At 36.6% G+C, this 19,454-nt stretch overlaps 1 protein-coding gene across 4 annotated transcripts; it reads left to right on the forward strand.

Moving 5' to 3' along the window:
- The first annotated feature begins 860 nt into the window (after nt 1-860).
- LOC149528619 (uncharacterized) lies at nt 861-18,128 on the forward strand. Of its 4 annotated transcripts, XM_089808520.1 has the most exons (6): nt 861-4,337; nt 8,587-9,205; nt 9,328-9,417; nt 9,555-9,777; nt 9,897-9,956; nt 17,765-18,128. In XM_089808520.1, exon 1 carries the CDS (start codon nt 1,279-1,281, stop codon nt 4,156-4,158), a length of 2,880 nt encoding a protein of 959 aa, XP_089664646.1. In that variant the 5' UTR covers nt 861-1,278; the 3' UTR covers nt 4,159-4,337; nt 8,587-9,205; nt 9,328-9,417; nt 9,555-9,777; nt 9,897-9,956; nt 17,765-18,128. The 4 variants fall into 4 exon arrangements, with proteins under 4 accessions (XP_089664646.1, XP_089664644.1, XP_089664645.1 ...); XM_089808518.1 differs by lacking the exon at nt 8,587-9,205 and having other exon boundaries at nt 9,328-9,436; XM_089808519.1 differs by lacking the exon at nt 8,587-9,205.
- Nucleotides 18,129-19,454: the final 1,326 nt, after the last annotated feature.

The following is a 19,454-nucleotide window of genomic DNA, read 5'->3' on the forward strand; positions in this document are numbered from 1 at the left end:
GCTATATGTTATTCAAGAAAATTTGATCATGGAGGAAACTGCGCTCAGGCTGGAGTAGTAGTGGGATGGGTGATCTCCTAGGAAGTCTTGGTGCTTCACCCCTGTGAGCATCACCTATATCCAATGAGTGCTAAGTGTTCCATTTATTCTCATGAGAGATGGATTCATGTTGAATCACTACTCATGAAACATGGGTCAATGAGTTTGATTAAAAAATCACACAGTTAAATCATAATAGCAATATCACAATTTGACTTGCTGTGGATATTATCTCCTACTTATCAATTGATGAGCTTAAGGGGCTTTATAATGAATGGTTCATAAGGCACAACACTTGGTGAAGGTTTTGCAAATGGGGTTGCAAGCTTTGAGTTTAACCATGGAGGAAACTCCATAGTTAAGCGTGCTTAGGGTGTAGTAGTATTGGAATGAGTGACCTCTCAGGAAGTCCTGGTGCTTCCCCCATATGAGCATCACCTAGATCCAATGAGTGCTAAGTGTTCCATTTATTCTCATGATAGATGGATTCATGTTAAATCACTACTCATGAAACATGGGTCAATGAGTTTGACTCAAAAATCGTATAGTTAAATCTTGATAGCAATATCACAATTTGACTACGCATGAAATATGGGTCACTGAGTTTGACTCAAAATTCACACAGTTAAATTTTGATAGCAATATCACAATTTGACTTGCTGTGGAAATTATCTTCTACTTATCAATTTGATCTCTATATCACAAATTGACTTGCTGTGGAAATTACCTCCTATTTATCAATTTGATCTAACTTATGTGAAAATTATCTCCGACTTATCAATTTGATCTCTCCCAAATTCTTTAAACACTTTTCAACTTCACAGGGACCAAAAGTCCATTCTCAAAAAGACAAACTGCAGATTCGAGAGAGCGCTTGACAAAATAAATTTGCACCCTTCAATCCGATGCCGGAACAAACATAAAGAGCGGCTGGTCCAAACGCAAAGTATTGGTTGAGCGAATTGGAACTGGAGTTAAGTCTTCATCTTTCCATCACCTGCTATGTTGAATGAATAAGGTTCAGACATGATCTTCTCTGGGAGAAACGCAATGAGAAGGAGAAGGCGCAGCGCTGGAGGAGGCACGGAATTCAAACAGATTCATTGAAATGAATATATACGAAAAAAAACCATTGATGGGAGATGATAAAAAATTAAGCCCGTTTCGTTGCTGAGAAGCGAGAACTAGGGTTTTCCCTGGCTGTCCATTTTGTTTGAAATACAAACAAATGAAAATGTTATGTCGATGTCAATGTGGATATGTGTGCTCCTCGCAGCCAAAAAGTCATTCTTTTTTCGGAGGTTCCTATCATCAAATGTAAGTATACAGTTTTTACATTCTCCTGCGTGTGCTTTTTCTGGGAAGAAGCAGTACTCATCTGTTTCTTTGAATATAAATGAAAATGGAAATGGAAATAGATATATTAGTGGAAGTGAGAAGGAAGATACAATGTCGAATCGTGATCTAGTGCAGCAAGTTTGTAAAATAATCTGCCAAAATGGGTGGCAAAACAATGAGAGTGCCAGTGTTTTAAAAAAGTTAAGCTTGAGATTAACCCCCGGAGATATACAGAAGGTTTTGGAAATTCGGAGCAATTACAATCCAAGCTCTGCCCTGCAGTTCTTTTACTGGATGCAGCGACAGCGGCCTGGATACAAGCATAGTGTGAATTGTCATGTGACCGTGCTGAGGATGCTCTTAAGGGAGAGGGAAATGGGCAAGGCAGAGAATTTGAGAATATCCATGATCAAGGGGTGTACCGAAGCGGAGGAAATGAAAAGGGCTATGGATTTCTTGTTTTCGTTGCACAACCAAGGTAATTTCAAGCTTTCTCTCCTCGCTTATAATTCTCTTTTAGTCATGCTGGCAAGGCTAGATATGGTCACTGCAGCACAAGGTGTTTATGAGGATATGCTTAAGAGTGGAATTAAGCTAGTCCCTATGACATTCAATACTATGATAAATACCCTGTGCAAGCACGGTATGGTACAACAGGCCCAGCTTGTGTTGGGAAAGTTTCTTCAGGAAGGATGGTATGCTAACACTTTTACCTACACCTCCTTCGTCCTCGGTCATTGCAGGAATGGCAATGTGGATCAAGCATTCAGGGTTTTTCGCAAAATGCAGAAAGACGAAGCTTCTGCTCCCAATTCTGTCACTTATACTAATCTTATAAATGGTCTCTTCACTGTGGGTAGAATACAAGAGGCTTTTCAACTGTTGGCTGAGATGGTACAGAGTGGATGCGAGCCTACAGTTCATACCTATACTCTGCCTATTACAGTTCTTTGTGAAAGAGGACAGTTGCAGGAGGCACGCGTTTTAATGAAGTGCATGGTCGAGAGAGGATGCCAACCTAACATTCATACTTATACTACATTGATCAATAACTTATGCAAAGCAGATAGGCTGGACGAGGCAATCAAATTATTTGATAACATATTAAAACAAGGCGTAAAGCCTAATGTGGTCACTTACAATGCTCTTATTAATGGCCTGTGCAAAACAAATAAGGTCAATACTGCATTTGAGCTTCTAGAAAAAATGGAGAAGAGTGGTTGTAAAGCAAATACTCAAACATTCAATGAACTCATTGACGGACGATGCAAGGAAGACGGAATGCATAAGGCCATGTTGCTTTTTGATAGAATGTCCAAAATGGGTTTGTCTCCTACGACTGTCACATTTAACACACTAATTGATGGCTATTGCAAAACTGGAAACATTCAAAATGCATTTAGGCTACTTGACATGATGCAGAAAAGTGGATGTGAACCTAACCTCTACACATATACTGAGCTGATTAAAGGACTTTGTAGGAAGGCGATGTTGGATCGGGCCTATGATTTATTTGTTAATTTATCTGAGAAAGGCTTGATACCAAATGAAGTAACTTATACTGCATTGATTGATGGCTACTGTAAGCATGGCAAAGTCCACAAAGGCCTCAAGTTAATAGCCCAGATGAAGAAAAATGGTTGTGAACCAAATGCTGATACTTACAATGCACTCATTAATGCACTATGCAAGGACCGTAAGCTTTCTGAGGCAGACAATTTGTTTCACAAAATGGTGGAGAATGGGGTGTTTCCCACTGTGTATACCTACACAACCCTGATCCATGCGTTTTGTAAAGAAGATAAGATGGATCAAGCATTTAAGCTTTTTGAGGAAATGAAAAGTTGTGAGTGTGAACCGGATGCCCACACATATAGTGCTCTTATTTATGGCCATTGCAGAGAAGGAAAAACAGTAGAAGCAGAATTGCTTCTTGGAGAAATGGAGGAAAAAGGACTAGAACCAGATCAAGTAACGTATAACACTCTCATTGATACAAATGTTCAAGCAGGTGAAATTGATCATGCTTTTGAAATTCTGAGAAGAATGATAATTAATAAGTGTGAGCCTGATCATTTGACTTACCATTTACTGATGACTGGGCTTAAGGGGGTGGCAAAAAGCATTGCCAAAGAACAGGCAACACTTGGCATGCACCCTAAAGGAAATGAGATTCATCTTCCTAGCATGCTTATTGATAAATTGGTAGAAAAGGATTGCCAACCTACTACTGGTACCTATGCTGTTTTGGTAGCTGGATTATGCAAAGCAGAAAGATTGAATGAGGCAAACAAGCTGATCCAAAGTATGCTAGAAAGAGGCTTGGTTCCCAATGGATCAATATATGTCTCTCTTGCAATGGGGTATTGCCAAGAAGGGAATTTCGTACATGCCTTGAAGATTTTAGAATCGATGGTTGAATATGGGTTTGAACTTAGTTTATCCATATGCAACAGAGTGCTTAGTGGTCTCTATAGGGAAGGAAAGGAAACAAATGCAGATATTTTTTTTGATGATGTTATCATCAGCAGTTTTAGTTCTGATGAAATTATATGGACTGTGCTGATTGATGGGTTTCTCAAAGAAGGTGCAATTGATGTTTGCTTGAAGCTGCTAGAGAGGATGGAGGAGAGAGGCTCTCAGCCTAGTGTTGAAACATATTCTCTGTTAACTAGAGAACTTTTTAAACAGGAGAAGACAATGGAAGCAAAAGCACTTGTTGATAAGATGTTGCGCAAGGGTTTTTTAATGGATGAAGCTGTTGCATGCAGACTTTTGTGAATTACATATCTATTCTTTTTGCTTAATCCAAAAGAGGATACTGGCAAGGCAAATAAAAGGCAAATACACCAAGTCAGTAGGCATCTTTTATGCTATCATGGAATGTTTCTCTACAGGAAGTTTTGAATGCCTATTTTGAACCTCTTTCTGATGGTGCAAGGAAAGACTATTCAAAAGAGGTAAGTAAAAATAAATAGCTCTGAAAATTCTCAGAAGTTGCTGCTTGGTGTGATGGAAGCATTTTGTAACCTTCAGAACTGTTTTTCAAATGATTGCTAAAGCCTCTTCAAATTTATTCATGTTTTGGTTTTGTTTCCTTTCTAGTGTGGCAACTGCCATGATTTTGGTTGGATAGTTGAAGCCGAATTTCTGAGGTTTATTGACTCAAATTTATGTATGTTTATTCTGGGTAGAGTTTTTCTTTTCTAGTGTGGCAACTGCCATGTTTTCGTTTGGATACTTGATGCCAAATTCTTAAAGTTTTACGGACTCAAAATGTAATGTTTATGGTATCAAAACATTGTTGCAGCTAGGATTACAATTGGAAACTGTAAATAAACCTCTTGTTGATGTGAGTTTTGTTCTACTACAACATGCAGAATCAAATACTTAATATTTTCAGGAGAAACACCAAATACTCAATCCTCTCTTGATATAAGGTCATCCCTCATGCTAAGCTTGCAAAGTAAGATTATGCAATGACATCAAGACATTTTCTTAATTGTGAACTTCACTCAGTTAATGATGTGATATGCTGGTTATCATGAAGGGACTTATGCTATTCTTTCAACAGGTATCAACTCTTACAGTCATAAAGATTTAGCTTCATAATGTGCAATGAAACTATAGGCTCTGATTTTCTGAATTTCCCACTCCAACTCCAACTTATAACTTCTATTTCTATTCCTGCTCCTAACTATGAATGCAAGGAATTATGGATGAACTTGGACTCTATTAGATGTAATCTCACGAGCTGCTCCACCCACCTAGTGCAAGCTTGTAAGGAACACTCGAATGATTTTCAAATCAATGTCTTCTCTCCAATCCCATCAAATTGATGCAAACTAAAGATTCAACATCAATTGAAGTTAAGTGCATTTAATCATCGGCTTACCACACAAGGCACCCTTACCATCAGCAAGAGGCAAGTGGCCTGGATTTGTTCGAGTCAAACAAGTAAACATCCACAACAACTTCCAATCAACTAAACCAATTCAACATGAAAATAAGTCTATTCCAAGTGAAAGATTGAGGAAGCCATGCAACAATTTAAAGCAATAACAAGTAACTCACCATGAAAAGCCAACAATGACTATCTATTACTTTGATAGCATCATAACAACAATTTGATCAAGTCTCTCCCTTAGCTATCCTACTCCACTCTAGCTCTATACTACCTTCAATCTCTAAGCAAATCTCCTTTATCTCCTCTATTCTAATACAAATGAGAAGGCCTTGGCCTTTTTTAGTAGTTCCATTACAATGAAGGGCCAAGATTGATTCAAGATCAAGAGCCAAGATTTCAACCCACAAACCCTAACTAGGGTTGCCAAATTTACAACCAATCATATGAAGGCACTAATTCACAAGCCAATAAGAAAATTACAATGATTTTTCCATCCAATGAGAAAATAGGACACTTGGCATGCTGTGATTAACTATGCTTGAAATTAAAAATTTCCAATCGGAGGAGACAAACAATTGCCACCTCATCATCCTTATCCTTTGCTTGATGTCTTGGCTTTAGAAGATGTTTGTTAAAATTGCAAATATTTCTCAGTGTTTGAGATTTTTCTATCCTTTGAAATTTCCTCTTGGAATTGACTTGAATTACTTGCATCTTCTTGAACTTGTGAACTTGATTGTTCTTGACTCTTCTTGAATATGTCCTCATGTAGCTGGATCTTTTGTGCTTTCCTAAATTTGCTTTTAAGTTCAATCTGACTTTGCAAGTTGATAGCTTAAACACGAATCTTTCCTCCTCACTTGAGTCCTTAGGCTTGAGCCATCTTCTTGTAGTATCCTTTTGAAGTTTTGAGGCCTCAATCATCACCTTGCCCTCTAGCTTCTCCTTTTAGCTTCTACTTGGCCTCAATTTCTGTTGGCGTGACAATAGAGGGTATGTGCACCAACAATGCTCTAATTTTCCAAGAACGAATTTCAATTCATTCCTCCTTGAATTTACCTTGCAAAACAAAAGAGAAAAGCATAAAGTTGGTGAAAAAAAATCTGAAAAATAAAATCACATCAATAATAAACAAAATTTATTCCACTTAGCATTTAAATTCATATCTCTCACAACTCGCTAATCTGCCCATTCAATATGTCTTGAAGTAATTCAGATTTCCCTTTTCTAAATCATCAAAGGCTAGCAATTTCAGTGGTGATAATGCCCAGATTTTTAAATTTAATTGCGAAATTTAAAGCACTAGCATCAAAAATCTTTTAATTTCCATCCGTGGGCTGCGAGAATAATTCATGGTGGGCAGTTCTAGTGATTATAGAGAATGAGAGTTGGCTGGTGGAAAATCCTTTGCTTCAGGAATTTCCACTAGGGAAAATCCATAACATCAGGAATTTTCACTGAACATGTTGTAGCCCATCTTTGTCTCAAAACCTTCCAAACTTCATCCTTGTTGCTCAATTCCATCCTAACTTAACCTCCTCTACCCCAACGCTTGCGTAAAATATATCTTGGTGAAAAAACAAAAAGGGGAAAAGGGGGTGGAAAATTCTGAGCGTCAGGAATTTACATTGGGGAAAATCCTTAGCATCAGGAATTTCTCCCAGAATATGATTTTCTCAAATTTTACTTCATTTCAACATTCCTTGATGATCCCTTGTTCTATTCCTGTTTGTGATGTTGCCCTCATGCCATAAATCGATCTTTAAATGCCTAAGAGGATGGTGAAATTTGGGATAATCAATGAGGTGGAAATTCCTAGTGTTGGGTTTGACATTAGTTTTAAAGGTTGCCAAATCATGCAATCACATAGACTCCATCTAGATCACCTTTGGTTAGGTAATAATTATTTCCACTTGAAATTAAGGAAAAGTGGGTAAACTGGAGACCAGAGTCCTTAGGAAAAACAGGTGGCCCTATTGAATATAGAGTGAGAACAGAAAACTTGTTTTTAGATACCGGTTTTATACCCTGCTCCTTTGAAAAGCCAGTTGAATCTTTGACTTTTAAGATTGAGCCACAGTAATATTTTGTTCATATGATAGCACAATGTCTAAGGGTGAGAGATTCTTCTCATGCTTTAATATCATTGTAATTTTGCTAGATTGAAGAGTTTCTGTGTTCAACATTATTCTTCTTTAAAAGTTATTAATTTATTTGATCACACTGAAATATTGACATTGTACGGCTTGTTAGTTTCTGCCGTGGTCAGGAAAACTGTTGCATCCATTAGGCACAGTAAAAAAACTTATAAAAATGTCTGTATGACTAAGAGAATTTTACTGTTTTCAACTTCTATGCCTGCTATATATTAGGAAAAAGAGTTTGCAGAAAATTAATTTTTAAAACCAAAATTTTAAAAAGCATCTATCTCCAAGGATGGATATTATTAATTTGAAGTCTCTAAAATGCTAAATGTGCATTTGTTGTCTGTCCTTATCTTGTACTCTGCAATTTCCCTTATCTCGTTGCAGTAGCTATTTTGCCTTGAGAGTTTTCCTGCAGATCATGTTGAATTCAGTGCATCCTGAGTACAGTGAGAAGATGCAACTTGAGCGTGCTCAGTCTTCTGCCTTTATCCCTTTTACTGTACCCACCAGAATTTTTTTTCTGGTATGATTAATTTTCACAGATGTCCTATAGAAGGACTGCACTCGCCTTAATGTTTCAGTCAGTAGTATTGACTCAACTACTGATATTTCTAGCTGTGGTGCTCAAGGTAAAATAACCATTTTTACCATTTAAGAATCAAATTGCCGTGTATCCATCATTTTTCTTAGTAAAACTTGGGCAAGGTCTGATTTAGTAAGGTGAATTTAAACTTGACTATTTCATGAATGTTTTATTTATTTATACCCTCCATTGATAAAATTTCAACATTAACAGAGCAGCAGATTGTATTTTTGTCTTTTCTGTTTGCAGTGGGTTCAAAGTTTATGAAGGAGAATGGCCACTTGGTCACATGTTCAATTCTGCCGACATGGCTAGTGCTCTCAGTCAAAATATTTGGGGAACTAGAACATGCCTTATAATGTTTATTTGTTATTTTTCCACTTTAGATCGGGTTTTTTTGGGTTCAGTTGAAGGAGTGTGTTTGTTTATTTGAACTTATCATTTGTGTTTTATATGGTTCAGTTTTATATAAATAAAGTTTCCATTTTCATAGAAATTATGACCACCAGTATTTTCTTGGACTCTTCAAATGCCTACCAGTATGGTTTTGGACTCTTCAAGTTCTTTTGCAGGAAGTTGATCCATCTTCTGATATCTTTGAATGGGTACATATAAAGCAAGGTTGCACGGGGATGCAGGTACTTGGGGTACTTAGGGTATGGGTACGACAAGCCTTCATAATAGGGGATGGGGGTACTTGGGTATGTCAAACTTTATTTTTAACTATACTTCTACATTTATTGAAAATTTGAAATTATGAGTCATGACAACGGTTTTTCAAAACAAGAACTGTACTAAAGTTTGCAAAATTGCTTTCAGTTTCAGATTTGCTATATGTTTGTAATAATAATATATGATAAAAGATTAGATGCATACCAGAGAAGGCAGACTTTAAACATGAACAAGAAGATCATAAATCATATGACAATGACATTGCAAATGATAAACTTCTGACTTGAACAGTGAAAAGTTTATTGTTAATCAATATTTTATCAAAGTTTCATACTGATTAGGTTTTGAATTAAGCTTGATAAACAACAAGCCGATAAGGGAAAAAAACCGACAAAAATTTCAGGAATCTTTATCAAGGTCCTTAGCTATGATGCTCTCCACTGAGTACCCAGTACTTAGGATACGTGTATCCGGTACTTGGGTACGTGGGTACGAGTAACCATGCAACCTTGATATAAAGTAAGGGTTTTCTATCCAATGCTGAACTCATCTTACTTAGGTTAATTTTCTATGCATTGGCTTTCAGTGAATGTTTGATTTATGTGTTTGGATAGCTTTTTAATATTCCTTTTGGGGTACAGGTATCTAGAAGATGATGAAGAAATAAGAACATATTTTGCTGCATTTCATATGCATAGCGATTTTCCAACAGCTGTTTTTAGATGATTTCTGTGAGTTTTTCGATGAAGGGTATTTTGTTTCCTTCTCTTCTGTAGTACTTTAATGAATTTGAAATAGTTGTTTGGAAGATAAATTAAGCTCAACAAGGTTAGAAATGTTTCCAATGTTCTATCTTATCGCTTCTCAGGAAATGTAGAGAAAAATCTTTCATTTCATCTTGCAACAATGTCCTTCTAGTACCAGTTGCACCTATTTCAAAATCTATTCATGGCCTCTTGTTCATTTCTTCTGTGATAAGCTACCCTCCACGGAGTCCTGGAAACTCTTGATTTCTGATAGTCATATTGGAGACACTCCCAGTCTTCTATATATGTATCAGAGATGGCTGCCATGCATCCTAACGATAAAAGGTATGTTACCCTTAAAAGATATCAAAATACCAAGTATTCCATTCAGAAGTGGTGAGCTATCCTTGTTCATTTGAGTCGGTAATTTCTGATATACGTTTCTCTTCATAATGGTATTGAAGCACACAATGGATTTACATTTACACTGGAAGTCAGCAACATGCCAGGCAAACTAAAAACAGGTAAATTTCAAAATTTTTTGTGATGCATCTTAGCCTTGCTAAAGTAGCAGAAGAACATCATTTTCTGTCCTGAAGAAATGACTGTTCATCCTCTATCTGACCTTTTCTGTAGCATAATGAGGTAGAAGAGATCATGACACAAAGACATACTGTTCTGCTTGAATTGTTTAGTTCTACATCCAGTGTTCTCTGTACCATATAGACTTTGAAAGTGAACAATGTAGAAGACATATGACACAAACACATGTTGTTCTGCTTGAATGCCATTTTTCTGGCATGCCATAGATCTGATTATACTTGCTTTCTCTTTTTGCATACATAAGATACTTCTATTTTCATCTTAAAACTTTTGTGCCAACTTGTTTCATTTTTGAAACTTATATTTGCTAGTATTATCTAAAATGAATCACCTCATCTAATGTCTAGAACCAAGTAAAATACATATACATAGTTAGCAAGATATCAATATTATAATTGATAATTATTTGGGCATAACAGAGCAGAGCAGATAATGTCCAGATTGCAAGAAAAATCAAGCATAAGATTGTAGTGCCATGCTTCACATTGGTAAATATGTTGCAAACGGCAGTAGACTGTCACAATGATGTGAAGCAAATATCAAAAAACATGTAAGATGAGATCATAAGGATACATACAACATACATACAGCAATAATACAAAATCAGAGATGAGCCAAATATAGAAACAGGAGACATCCTTTCAATTGAGCTTTCAGCTTCTAGCTCATGATGATGACAAATACAAACTGTGGTTGCTAATTCAATTGGGTATTTAATATATAAATATTGTTTTAAATAGAATAAAAATATTTGAATGTACAATTCATGGCATCTTTTTGATTGCCTTTGATGATGCATTATTGATATGTGGATGATGAATTTACATTAGCATATCTTAAACCTCATATGATTGTCCTATTAGCTCCCTCTAATTTTCTATATGACAAGTATATTATTAATTTTAACAGCTTCCTGGAGCTGGAAGAGGAGCGGGGGATGAAGATGCTGATGAGGAAGATGATGCTGGACAATTTGGGAAAGATTGGGCACAGCAGGGGATTTGTTCTTCCCCTACTTTGTTGCATTTGGGTATTTCTAGTGGGTTTTGTGTGTATGAGGTCCTTTTGGCCCCTAATGCATCACAGAGTTGGATCATTGTTTTTCTTTCCCACTTTGGGTACCTTCTTCCTCGTCTGGATGCTTGGTCTTCTGTCTGGGTGGATTTCTCCGTCTGCTTGCCCTTTGTTATGTGTTCCCATTCCCTTTGGCTGCGTGCTCATGTTGGGGAAGGTCTGATCTGGAACCATTTGCGGGTGTCTTCCCTGAGTGGAGACTTGCTTTCAGAGAGGTTCGGTCGCTATGCTATGTCAGCTGACAATGATTTAATTGGAGCTTCTAGTTCTTGGTGGCTTCCTGGGTTTTTCAGTGTTTGGGGCTTTGATGATGTGGGTGGTTCTTTGTCTCACATCTTGGTTCTTGAAACTGTTGGGTGGGTTGTAAAGATTTGGATGGGGGATTTACAGATGGCCCTCATTTTCCTCTTTCCAAGGCCTTGACTTGTTTCAGCACAACTGGGCCTGGGTGCTCACAATTTTGCTTATCTCTGTGGTTGTGGTGGTTGTGGAGTGTCTTTTCTAGTTGATGTGCACAGGTTTTCTGCGCTTACTACCTTGGTGTATCCGTGCAAGATCTTCTGTGTTGGTCTGGGAGTGGCTAGGCACATGTTTAAGGCTGCAGATTGTGGTGTGTGCAATAGAGATCTGGTCCTATTTTCTGCCAGTGGCCCTGCCTTACCCTGTGGAAATGGTGACTTGCAGTGGGCTGTTGAGAAGATGTGGGGTTACTCCAGAGGTGATTTTTGGAAGCATATCTTGGGTCCTAGATTATGGCCCCCCATTGTTTAGTGCTCAAGCGATGCTGCTAGATATGCTGATGACAATAAGGTGGTGTTGTGTTATTGTTAAGGGATTGGTGTTCCTTTCTTTGGCTCAAGGTGAGCTAGGATGGAAATCTGCCACAGGGTTGTACCACTTTGTCACTGATGCTAGCTGCAAGAAGTTCCACTCTTTTTTTAAGAGATGGTAGCAGCAATATTGGGATGTTGCTATAATTATTGTGGTTGTTATACAGTCTTGGAGGTCCTGGGATTCTTATTCATGTGTGGATAAGAGTGATGTTGGCCCTAAGTGTGGCTCACTCTTATGGGTTGGTCTGAAGCTCTTTTGGGATGATTCTGCTAGGCTTGATTTCTCCAGGCATTGGGTTCAGGATGAGTGGTCTACTTATGTGGAGAATCGCAACCTTTTGCTCAGGATGGGTGTTGACTTGTTTGATGAGTGGATATGTGCTTTTGAGCATATGTCTCAGGCTTGGTTTTCCCCTTTATTGGGCAGTTTGTTGCTGGTTCAGAAGGTTTTCTTGTACTTTTTGGCTACGGATAAAGGATTGGTTCTTTGGAGGCATGCTTGAAATTTTTCAGTCTCTGTCATGGCTTCTTGGATCGTGGAGCTGTCTCCTATAGAGGCGGAGTTCAGATTCGTGATTTGGAAGATGAAGGTTATTCCAATTAAGGGAGAGTGTAGTATGGCTACCACTGGTAATGGTCTTGATGGCAGGAAGTGTCTCTTCCTAGGCCTAAATCTTGTGATCTTTCTTCTCCCTGCTTCTATTGAGGTGGATCCTTTCACTATAGAGGTGGGAAGGGAGTTTGCAGCGGGTTGGAAGATCCTTGTGAATGTTCTCCTGAAATGGTGGTCTAGCTATTTTTTGGACCCTTGGTTTGTCAGAGATTGCAGGATTGGCTATTTGATGTCTGAGTATGGGCGCTGGGTCTTTTGGGAATGATTTTGCATCATCCTCTGGGTTTCATTTCCTCTTGTGATCGGGTATTGGCCAGAAGTTTTGAAGGGTTCACTCAGGTCGTTGGTGATTGCTTTTGGTTTAATATTGCAGCTATTATGGGGGCTTGTCACGTGATGATCTTTGACAGTGCTGACTATGGTTGGTGTTTGAGTCATATCCGCACCTTTATTTTTGACAGAGTGAGACCTGAGAAGTTGTTCTCTCTTGATGATGGTCACTAGGTGCAATTAATGTGCTGTTAATTGTATCTAGTGTCTGCCCTTTGGACTTGTCTCTTTTGTACCATGGGCCAACACCCTGTTACTGCTTCTTTTATCAAAAACTTTAACAGCTTCGGATGAACCTTAAAATGATTGAAGGATAAGAGACAAGATTTTGAACTGAACTACCTGGAACACATTTATTTGAAAGTAGAATGCAAAATTACTTTGTCAATAACTAAACCATCTGTATGTTTTTGTAAGTTCAGTAGATTGAGATGGAAAAAATTGAGCTCTTTAACTTGAAAGTCTGAATGACATGCATAATCATAGTTGATTGCTTCAAAAGTTGCTTATGTTAAAGTTCCTGTCGGTGACTCCTTCATTTCCGCTTCTCCTGCCTGCCCGTTCTGTGCTAACAAAGAGACCATTAAGCATGCACTTGGTTCTGCCCATATGTTCAGCACATTTGGAATTTTCAGATCTTCAGGCCGTACTCTTCCCTTGGACTTGGTGCTGGGGAATGGCGATTGTTGGGCTCTCCCCATATCAGAATTTTTTAGTCCAACTTTCAGATACATCATCCTTAAGCATGTATATAGAGATTCCAATGCGTTGCTACCTTCTTGCACCCTTTCAACTCCCTATAAATTGAATCCATGATTCTCTATGCAAACTTCTCACCCCATATCCTTATCCTTGAGTCTTTTTACCATGCTAAACTCGAGTTCAAAAAGGCCTAAAGTGATCTGCGGGCCGAGCTTGGTTCTTTTGTTGCAAATACCAAAGTGTGATGTTACCAATCCCAACATTATTGAGGATCATCCTCTCACAATGAACACTGACGACATAATGATTAGAATTTTGCATTCAAGTGTTCCATATTCATTGATCTAGATTAAAAGACTCAAGAAAGTACACTTGCAGGTTGTAACAGTTCCGTTTCAGGTAGCACTTATTTCTACTGTTGGACAAAGTACACTTGTAAGCTGTAACAGATTCGGACGGTAACTATTTTCAGTGAATGAATGATTGAGTTCTTTCTAAAGTTGAAAAGCCATAATTTTATATCATTAGGAACTTCAATTTTCTAAAGTATTGTTTCATCAAATAACTCATTTAAACTGTCCACTTTTCAAATTATTCCCTGAATGTATGCATTATTATCTGAATGTATGAGGGTATATTTAGTTGTCATGTCCCCTTCTGCATCCTAGCCAACAACAATGGACACCTAGCCTTTTTTGTTCCCTGAGGCTAGAAATCCAATGGGAATGACAAATAATTAAATAGTTGACCAAGCTTATATTATTTATAACCTATTTAATCATCTGTATTACTTAAGCGCCTATCATTCAGTCATTGATGTGGGGCCAGCTGGGAAATGTGGACGACTATATCTTCTTGGCTTCTAAGTTCTTGGCAAGGCAGTGGGAAACAGAATTAGAAAGTGTTGTTTCAGTCGAATGGTGGAGAGAAAGAATGAGAAAATCTTCTTTTTAGAGCTGCTGGAGTCTATATGAGTTATCATATGGAAGAAGTCCTTTCATTCGGGAAAACTTGATTTTTTATTGATTCTCTCTGTAGTTGCATTGACATCTTCCGGGATGCAAACCCTGGTAAGAAATTGCTTCGGGACGAGACCCCAAAGTTTGTGTAGTAACAGGTCTGAAACAAACATCCAGTGTTTTGCATAGCAGGAAAGGTCAAAAACAAGGAGGGAGAGATAGTTATCTGGCAGCACACAAAGTACAGTAGCGATTTGAAGAAGGTCCAGACATTAACATGGCTAATTTCAAAAGCCCCTGTCTCAAGGCGGCAGCAGAGCTCATTTTGGGAATTGTGGCTATCTCAGAAATCGCAGCCACAGTAGAATCAGTTCACCTTCAAAACTCTGCATGTGATCAATCACTTTTAGATCAGAACTTGTTAAGTTATTGCAATTTCATTGTAATTCAGTTTGTTTGAATAAAAATAATGGTAAATTTGTAAATTCAACTAGCTAGGATATTTCATTAGTGATAGAAATGAGTATAGAATAGACAAAAGAGAAAAACGAAGTCCAAGAGCAGCTGTAGAAGATTAAGTGTCAAATTATTTTAAACATGTTGAATAGGCAGAGTTTTAACAGTAGACACACTAATTAATATAAAGGCATTTTTAGCTTGCAAAACAGAATGTTTTGGAATCCCATCAATGACGAGAAAAATCATTCAAATGCATTGATCAGGACAATCGTGGAGGATGAAGATTTGTAAAATAGATTACTAGATTAGTAATAGAAGTCTATGCAGACATGCACCAAAATTCTTACATTATTCTTGATATGCTCCCAGAGCTCCAATACTCTGCTCACTAATGTTAATTACGAAATTTCAATGCAATCACTGTCATTACACAAGATCAAGAAATAAAGTGTAATTTTATGAACCAAATATAAGCAAATGACAGTAGGCGCAAATGAAAAAAATTGGCTACAAACTGCTCTGTACTAGTTAGCTATGTTCTTTGGCTTGACAAATTTTCTTTTTGACATCTGCTTTTGTGGTTCATGCCGAGGATTGATCCATCAGTCATGAGCTTCAGCTAACTGTGCAGCTTCTCTTCCTGCCCGACCAAGAGTTTCTTTAATTTGCTGAACAAACATTAAATAAAGAAAGCCTTCACATTTGTCAATAATTTTACAGAGGATGACGAGAATTTAGAATTAGAACTACTCAACAGCACTTAGTTCTGACGTTGATCACTAGCATAATAGTAACTAGTCCTTATGTAACAATTAATAACTATTTTGCTTCGATGGATACATCATCGATGTGCCCACATGAACAGATATAACAGAAAATTGCTAGTAAGAAGAAAGAGGCTTTGGCAATGGACATAGAAGCGATTCTTAAAAACATTTTTGACTAGAAAAAAAAATTGATCAAGTACAATATGATCCCACATGAAAGGCATGTCGTATAACTTTCCACTGCACTTGAGCCAATGGAAAGGCTAACATCTGTTGACATTACCATCATCAAATCACAATTCAGTTTCAGTCATTAAGCAACAGCTTTGTTGACAATATCCACTACCTTTATACTTCATAGAAATTTGTCATTGACTACTGTTAAGAATATAGCTTCATTGGATTGAAGCATTTGTATCATGAATAATGATAAACGAACATATATATATATATATAGATATTAGCATCCATCATTTTGTATTACAAGTGTCCTTAACTAATCTGAATCGGCAGTCTTAGTGCATTAGTCTTCATTGGTTTTAATTAAGGGGAGTCACGATTATGAATGGGTGTGACTCCCCGTGGCAAGTGCCACGGGAGGTCACAACCATTCATAATCGTGACTCCATGTGGGGGGTCACAACCATTCATAATCGTGACTCCATGTGGTATATGTAACATATGGATTTCCCAAGTCTAAATTAACATCTAACATACTAAAAAAATACAGTTACTACTTCGTTTCATAGGAAGACAGTTATATCATTCATGTTCGTGTGAATAAGATTTACTATTAAAAGTTAGTTAAACAAAATTTCTTAACTAAAACTTGAAATACCATCAAATGAAATTACTATAGAAATTGAAAACCACATACTTTGGAAAATTGAGATTGAAATCAAACTAAGGATGTTTTTGTACCCACCTGGGTTAGTCCACAAATACACTATAACAATTTCACATGACGACTATCATCTTAAAAAACTGCTATCTTAAAATCAAATGATAATTTCAATTAAATACCACACTATTTTGAATTAGGGCATCACATAAATCTATATCAATTAGGGCATCATTTACCATCGGTTCATTTAGGGCTTCTATATCAATTAGGGCTTCCGCTACCATAGATTTAATTAGGGCTTCCAATGCCACTGATTCAAATAGGGCTTCCAATACCATGGATTCAATTAAGGCTTCCAATACCACTATATCATTTAGGGTTCTAGTCATCTCTTAATCAATTAGGGCTTCATATTCCTTTCCTTCCGATTACTTAACTGTGACAGTATCTCAAGCTTAGAAATATGCTTATATTCGATATTCATATAAATGAAAAACAATCCATGAATCTATCTCTTATATCTAGGTGTAAAATAACAGTAACAATTAAATAACTCAATTTAATCTTACCTCATAAATAAAAGTGATATTACCTTTTTCTAGTTAAACAATTGACTGCATAGCGTATCTCTGTCTGACTCACGACAGACATCTTGGGGAGAGGTGAAACATTGTTAAGGGCTTAACCACCCAACCTCGGATCAAATCTTATCCCCACATGATCTCTAACGAGAAATGCCCTCCCTACCCGAAATAGACAGGGGACATCTTGCCAACCATTGGGCTTTCTGGTAATTAACTCACCATACGATTTGGTAGCAGGAGATCACAATAATAGAAATATGCATGAGCTATTAATTGATTCATATTGAAAATGATAAACGTTGTTCGGTCATATTTGATACTGATTCATATTATTAATGATTCCTTTCTCTCACCTCATCACCCATCTCCTTGGCTACACAGTTGGGTGAATCCCAAGTATTCAGAACTCTCAAAGCAGACAACTCTGTCAATTATTCAAGAAGATTACATACATTCAACATTTCACAATCTATGATTACATAATTATGTTTTTTAAAGATTTCAAATTTGAATGTTTAATTAATTAATTTAATCATATCTGATTTCTCTTCCGTTTTCTTGCAGATTAACTCCACCTCTTCACCATTTCATGGCTTCTCTGTCGGTGAATTCCTCGATGTTAATAGTATTTTGGATTTGTTCGAAAAAATTGTGATAGCATGTGCATTGATGTTGATTTATAAAAGCAATCAAGTAATAAACATCTGCCATTTGAATTTATAAATAATATATTCTCAAGGTTACTCGAATATTGATCTCTGATGCAGTTCAGAAAACCAACAACTAGTATTATATATTAATCACAAACTACTATACCTAGCCGGCTATGGAGGAATACTAAATCGAAAAAGAAAAGAGATGGAACATGTTTAATTTATTCTCTAACCTATCATTATGTAGTGAGTTTTTATCCACTACTTTTGCTTTACACCTCTTCACTTTTAATGGCATTTCACTAGTGAATTCTTTGGTGTGAAATATATATATTTACCAGACAAAGATGATTGTATTAAATTATGATCAAAGTTATTATTCAAGGTTCTATGGCATATTCAAAGGTTGATACTTTAAACTAAAACATAGATTATGGAGAAGTTCAACTGATTTTAAAAAGGAATAATGAAAGCATGAGTTGCAATATGGAAGAGGTATTCTGTACTTAGGCTACAAACTCAACAATTTTAAACATAAATTGCAATATGACATATTGGGATATGATACAAACTCAGTGGTTAAAATACAAGAAACAAAACATGAAATGTTAGATGCCTTACGTGACTCCTCTATTGCTATCCGCTTGCTCTGTTGCTAGGTATTTGTCTTATCTTTCTATCCTGTGACCCATAACAAAGGTTGAGATGGTAGAATTGGTGACAGCTTTGTGTGCAGAGAAGGTTATCGAATTCGGTACTTAGTATTGCTGAGAGCTACTGCTAGCAAGGATTAACATGGAGAAGGAAAATAATGAATCGATCTTGAGTATGAGACTATTAAAAAGAAAAGTTTGACTATTTGGCTTCCTATGATTACAAGAACCCATTCGAATGCCAATCAAATCAAATCTTTAAAAGAAAAATAAAGTTGAAAATAATTATATAATTCAAATTGTCAAAAATTAAATCGATTTCCATGCCAAGTGTTATCGTTAAAAAACAAAGAGTATTAAATCGAAAAGAATAGAGTTCGAAAGTTATAATTCGAGAATTATAATAATTGAAATGTTATTATAATTCGAACATTATCAAAATTTTATATGTACAAGCAACATTACTTTATTAATTATTAAATTATAATGGTGCCAAATCATTTATACATATATGAACATTTATAAATATTAATTAAAATAATATGATGAAAGATAAATGAAAATCCTTTGAGATATGCTTTACAGTTTAACCTAATTATTTAATTTAAATTATTTCTTTAAATAACTCATGCGGGTCCCACAAATGTATCTTGTTCCAAGTCACTAGGTCCTCTACCCATCTAACTAGTGATGGTGATGCTCCTGTCTAATTCTTTTTTGACAATGCTTTCACCCCATTGACATGCTCCCTACAAGGAAATTATATTATCATAATAAATTATTCAAATAATCACAATGGTTAATCATCTTCTTAATTTCATGAATTCGTGATTAACAATCAATTAACATGTCACCTTCACTTGAAATCATAATGACTAACTATCTTACCATTTCACTAGATATAACAAATTAATCTGCCAACTGACTTCATGCGAACCTCAATGGCTA

This window comes from Cupressus sempervirens, chromosome 11 (assembly GCF_028749045.1).
Source record: "Cupressus sempervirens isolate cs-2001-9-10 chromosome 11, ASM2874904v1, whole genome shotgun sequence".
Taxonomy (NCBI): Eukaryota; Viridiplantae; Streptophyta; class Pinopsida; order Cupressales; family Cupressaceae; genus Cupressus; species Cupressus sempervirens.

Coding starts and splice junctions, on each gene's coding strand:
- LOC149528619 (XM_089808520.1), top strand. CDS start 1,279: ATGTCGATGTCAATGTGGATATGTGTGCTCCTCGCAGCCAAAAAGTCA.